The sequence below is a fragment of the Dama dama genome, chromosome 15 (genome assembly GCF_033118175.1).
Source record: "Dama dama isolate Ldn47 chromosome 15, ASM3311817v1, whole genome shotgun sequence".
NCBI classification, from domain to species: domain Eukaryota; kingdom Metazoa; phylum Chordata; class Mammalia; order Artiodactyla; family Cervidae; genus Dama; species Dama dama.
Genome location: NC_083695.1, coordinates 9,679,387 through 9,685,386, shown reverse-complemented (window position 1 = coordinate 9,685,386; position 6,000 = coordinate 9,679,387). Strand labels below are relative to the sequence as shown.

Below are 6,000 nucleotides of genomic sequence, written 5' to 3'. Positions count from 1 at the left end.
TCATCTTCTGAAGTTTGTGGTGAGTATGTGGAACACTCAGGGCAAAGGGAAATATAAGGGGCCTTCAGGGGGTCCTTTCTACAGAGAGTGAGGTCTTCCTCCTTGAGTTAGACAGCTGAGCAGGCCCAAGTCTGCACTTTTCCTGGAGTCCCTGCTCTGGTTAGAGGCCAGAAGCATTGCACATAGGGAATCTCACGTCACTTCCCTTCTCTCACAGAACAAGCCTAGTTGGAGCATGGTGCTATGACTTAATGAGCCGTCGTTCTCTGGCCGTTCCTCCCGCTTACTTAGTTGGTGTTGTGGCCAGACAGTATTACAAAAGAAGTTATTTTTTCATCACTGAGGTGGAGCCATAGTTTCCAGTGACTCAGAATGCACCCTGATGGGCTGGCCAAGGGGACTGATATCTGGTTGCCCACATCCTTGGTCTCAGTTGAGGATCAGCCTCTGATTACACAGAGGTCTAGACTAAGGTTTGGTGGAGACACAGATTCTGCTGTTCTTAGATCACTAAGAATTTCCTTCTCTGGAGAGTTGTTCTTCTCAGTAAGTTCTTCCCATTGACGAAAGTGTATACTCAGGTCTACCGATCCTCTACAAATAATTCAAGTTACCAGGACCCTCTTAACAGAAATCAAAACCAGGGCCCCTTTGGGCTGTCAGAGCCAGGACTCTCTAACAGAAGTCAAAACCAGGAAGAGAGACAGATTATTTCCCTGAAGCCTTTAGTGATCAGGTGTCCTGATCAGCCTCTGGGACTCAGGAAGACAGGGGTGAAGTTGGTATTTCCCATTTTGTCAAAAATACGAGTACTCTTTACACATGCACACAAATACAACACAGTTGCTCAGACAAAAGATCAGACCAGTACCGCCTAACTATTCCATTTCCCCTCCTAAATAGACACCTGACAGCCAGACGGTGCTGCTCCCAGACAGGCTTGTTTCCTGAAAGGGCATGAAGCGGGGGGGGGGGGATAACTCCCAGCCCCGCAAGCTGGAGCAACTTACCCCAAAATGGACCGAGGGCTGACGGTAAGTCAGAATACTTCTCAGAGTTCCCGCGGGTCACAGGAGCCCTGGCAGCTGCAGGGGGCACGAGGGAGGGGCTGCCCCAGCCGAGCTCCACCTGCCGCAGGGACAGGCTCCTGGCTGGCTTGTCAGAAACTGTCGCCAAACCCTAGGTTGTGTGCCCGATGCACAGCGAGACCAGACAAACCGAAACATCAGAGTTTGGAGCAGAGGAGGATCTGTTGCGGGATCAAGCAAGGATGGGCAGCTGGTGCTCAGAAGACCCGGACTCCCCAGTGGCTTTCAGGCTGGGGCTTTTAAAGACGGTGCTAGCGGACAGGGTTGTAGGATGTGTGAGCAGCTCACGGACCTTCTCCTTTCGATTGGTTGGTGGTGCAGTAACAGGGTGATGTTTCCAGAGTCTTGCCTTCTGGTTCTAGCTGGTCGAGTCTACGTGCTTGTAGTCAGCAGGTAGTTACTGTCCTCGAGCAGGTGGGAGGCCTCAGCTTCTGAGAACAGCTCAGAAAGGCTGCATCCAATTGTGGATTTCCCTTAAGGAGGCACGGCGTCCTGCAAGTCACTGATCTCAGCAGTGACTGCCTGAGTTTGCTCCATGGAAGTCAGTGAAGGCCTTTGAGACTAAAGGTTTTTGTTTTTCTAAAGGCTGATTGGAGGCTGGACCCTCAGGCAGCGACTTTTAAAGCACACAAGTAGACTTCTTTCTGGGGAAGACTGGGAGAGGCGAAGGAAGCCCTAGGATATAGTTAAGAAGTGCGTCTTTGCTACTGTCCCATCGAACCTGTGAACACAAGCCCTGCTGGCCACTAGAGCCAGGCTTTCAAGGGATGTGGCCTCTGGTGGCAATGCTAGAGACGTCAAAAGTGCCTTTCTCTGAGACGCTGGAGACCTGGGCAGGACAGAGGGCCGGCATGAGTGTGATACTCACTGGCCTCCCCACTGCCTGCAGTGACCTCGGGATGTGTGCTGAAGCAGCACCCCCTCTCCTGCCCCAGATCTGTGAAGACGAGCTCACAGGCCTCTTTCCTGGAAAGACGGGAGCTTGTCTGCTGCTTCCGCACTGTTCCCTGGCTGGTGGCTGGTTAAGAACCGTTTCTCTGTTTGTTACAGTCCTGTGGGGCCTGGGAGGGTAAGCCTGGTTGGCTACCAGAGCCAGGGGATTGAAGGGGTATCCCTCTGGGAGGCAGCCACAAAATCTGGGGCCCCAGACCTGTGCCTTCCTGGGAAAACCTGGGAAAGGAGAGGCTGGGCACAAAGTTGGTGCCTGCCAGTCTCGGCTGTCCTTAGGGAGTATTTCAGTGGCCTCCAGAAGTGTGTTAAATGCCTGCCCCTCAGGCTGAAGCTTTCGAGATCTGCAACAGGCCTCTTAGCCAGAGGACTGGAACCTTTCAGTCTGAGGCATCCGTGCCAGGCCCTGGGGTGCTAGCCTGGTGGGTCCGGGAGAGCCCCCAGAAACCTGTTTCCCAGATGCTGTAGCCTCATGGGTCTTGTGGACTAGGCCCACTGGCTTTCAAAGCTAGATGTTTTGGGGGGGGGGGTGCATCTCTCAGGTACAGGTCTTAAAAGCTGGGATGCTGATGTGGGGTTCAAATCCTCCCCTCCTCAGGGAGCATCTGGGAGCTGTTGGTCCCCAGCCCTGACCGTGAGCTGCTGGGCTGGGAGTGGGGTTTGTAGTGAGAGCGTTGTCTCAGCCTCTCCTACCCGTCCTGATGAGTTTTGCTCACCAGCTTCTCAAGAGTTGCTTCGCAAGCTCTTGGGGTTCTTTCAGAGGGAACTGTTCTGTGTGGAGCTGGAGAGTCAGGGTGTCTGTGGATGGGGGTGGGCTCAGGATCGCCCTATGGCACCCTCTGGAACGGGAACCCCCTGCAGCTCTTCTGTCTTTGACTCAAGACATTAACAGGTCATCCAGACTGGCGAGGAACAGACCTGAAGGGCTGGGAAGAGCTTCCCCCTGCCCCTCCCTCCCCTCACCTACATGTGGGCTTGCACTGTGCGCGGCGGAGCGCAAGAATCCACCTCAGGCTTGCAGGTGAAGCGAGGGCATCTGGCTGGGCCGGATCACACGGACACACGCTGCTCCCGAGTTCTTTTAGGAGCAGACATTGAGAAGCAGGTGTGCTCTTGGCTCGAGAATCCTTCAGACTCGGCAGGTACAAAGCAGAAAAAAAGAGTGATTCTGTGTTCCTGGAGCGCTGGCGGTTGAACTCATCCACTGTTCTGCAGGGCCCTCCAGAGAAGCCGAGGCATTTCCTTCACTGGACATCTGCTCGCTGATGGTCCTCAGTCCTTGGCAGATGGACGGCGTGGAGCACATCTGAATTCATCTTCACCTGTCAGAGTTCTCTTCATCCATTCATTGTCAACAACAATTTGACTTTTCTGGATCCCCTTGACCTAGACTGAATTCTTCAGTTCTATTTTCTCAGAGGACCGTCTGCTCCTCCTTCACAGCACTGACCACGTTTTGTAACAACTCACATTGGTTACTGACAGCATGTTCTCTAGGAGTGCAGGGAACCACCGTGCCTCAGCACCTAGTGTGGCCCCGGGTACACAGTCGGGGCCCAATACAGATGTGCTATTGGCGCGGGGGGCGGGGGGGGGGTGCAGGTACTCTTTTTTAAAAAAATGAGTGGTTTACCTTAGGACTTCTCTCTAAACTCCATTTAAAGGTTAAAACATACAATTTCTCACAAAGACCACAATTCAGAAATGAAAGTTATCCTTTCCAGTGACATAAATTTATAGGGCGGCTAAAGAGAAACTATATGGGTTACCAAAAAAAACCATCAATTTGAGACATGGTTATAATATTTAAATTGTATTAAGAACAAGTCCTTAAATCTATTTTTATGAAATTTATTCCCAATTTGAAGTGGCAGTGTATACAAAGGTAACAGCTTGTGATAATTTACAGAAATATTTGCTACAACATGCACATTATGAAGTGTTTCAAACATATACATATTAAGTTCATGCTGAATAAATAATCCCCCCAATTTTTTTATTTTTACATAAAAATATAATATTGCACTCTTAACAAGACCAGTTATTTTGCATATTTTCTCTTCAGATAAATGATGAAATTCAGCTTAAAAAAAAAAAGACTGAGTAGCAACTTGTTCTAATAAGGAACTAATTTAAAGTTCTCAGTAGAAAAATGAACGCTAGACAATAGCTGCATTTTTTTTTTTTAAACAAAGCAAATCACTTCAACGTGAATAGGAATAATTTCATCTCTGCACCTAATTGGACCTCAGAATTAACAGCTGGTCTGTGCAAACCATGATCTGAATGTAGCCGTGGAGCGTTCACTGAAGGTTATAAGCATACATGGCCACTTGCTTCCTCTTGTGTTTATCTTGACAGCAGAGACTTTGGAATTGTATATTATACAGTTTTTAAGCAGAATGTTTTAGAAAGTCTGGAAGTTACAAAAGTACTTCTGTAAACACTATATGAATTAAATTTCCATAACAAACACGCAAGTTATTCTTAGGCGGGAATATATTTTTTTATCTCATGGTAACATTACTGAGCTTATTTTACAGTTTTCAAAGCCAATAAAGCAGCACCCCAAGTACTATCATGATAGAAATAGGCTATTTCAGGGTTTTCAGGAATTCTGTCTTTATCGTGTGTAAGATTTTTCTACCGTTCCTAGAATAGGTTAACAGAAACGGTGGGAACTGCTTTCTAAAAGAATGATTCTGCCTCCTATTTAAAACAAAGGAAGCTATCTCCTTATCTTTGTAATTCTGTTTTGGGGAAGAAAACTCTTCAGCATATTAGATTAAAAGCCTTATCTGGATTGCACTGCTATACCTGTGCAAACTTCTTTTGTAGTGGAGGCTTTCAGTTGCAAATTGTTAAGCATTCAATGCTCTGTAAATGCCAGATATTAAAAAGAATTATCATTTTGTTTATTAAATCTTAGTGCCTCAACTAAGAATATTCATTATCTAGTGTTGCGAATTTTAAGTACGATTTTTTTGAAGAAACAGAATGTGTCTGAAAATCAAAGATACCTGTGTTGTTTGTGGCTGTCAAACAAATTCTGGTTCTACTTTGAGCTAAGAAGGCAACAGGCAAAAACTGCCTAACACTGAGATTCAAATATTCAGATATTCCAAAAAATGTTTGGTGCAGAGGCACCTACTGAACTCCTTACTGCTCAAAGAAAGCAATAATCAAGTCCTGAATTCTCTCTCCTTATCCTTCCTTTTTTTGGGGGGAGGGGCGGGTGTGTGTGTTATTTTGGCGGAAAACTTTAAAAGTATAATCTATTAGAGCAAATTTTATGTAAACAATTAGCTAACCAATTTAAATTCTACTGGGTTTTTTGGGGGGGAATAATAGAAAATAATAGAAAACAGAAATAGAGATAAGTTTTTGTTTAGACTCCTCTATGGAAAAAAAACTTCAAGGATATGATTTTAATTTACTGTGCCAGACTTCAACCTTGATACAACTCTCCAGATCATCACTAAATTAGAACAAAACTTTCCTTTCAGGACCTTGCGAGGCAGCAGAATTTTGTGCAGATGGACAGACTGTATCATTGCTTGGATTTGTTTGCTCATCCGTGTCTTCAGGTTTGAGCTCCTGAAACTGTCGAAGTCCGTAAATGCAGCCTGGAGTTAAAGTGCTGTGGAGAGCGCAGCTCCCCTCACTCACCCGGCTGCGTAGCTGCTGAGGAAGGAATAGAACATTGGGTGTTTCAGGCGCTGCTGGTCCTTCCGGCACCAGGCGATCACAGTCCCGTCGCTGTTCGCTGTGTACAAATGGTGGCCGTCACAGGAAAATGTAAGGCTGGTAAAAGAAAGAGAGTCCCGTTTCTACGCTGTGTCTCTGAAAATTGTATCAGCGTACTGGTGATCAAGTGGAAATTGGTGTAAGAAGTTAAGAGTCTTTACTGGAGCAGAGAGACAGATAAAACAACCACCTACAAGTGGTTTTGACTGTAATAATA

General features: G+C 46.8%; 1 protein-coding gene across 5 annotated transcripts in view; it reads right to left on the bottom strand.

Moving 5' to 3' along the window:
* Nucleotides 1-3,871: 3,871 nt before the first annotated feature.
* Nucleotides 3,872-6,000, bottom strand: part of LYST (lysosomal trafficking regulator) — a 175,653-nt gene continuing 173,524 nt past the window's right edge. For all 5 annotated transcript variants that reach the window (XM_061161427.1, XM_061161431.1, XM_061161430.1 and 2 more), the window contains one exon: nt 3,872-5,840. In XM_061161427.1, the coding sequence (XP_061017410.1) occupies nt 5,702-5,840 (139 nt within the window). In that variant the 3' untranslated portion in view covers nt 3,872-5,701. The remainder of the gene's footprint in view (nt 5,841-6,000) is intronic.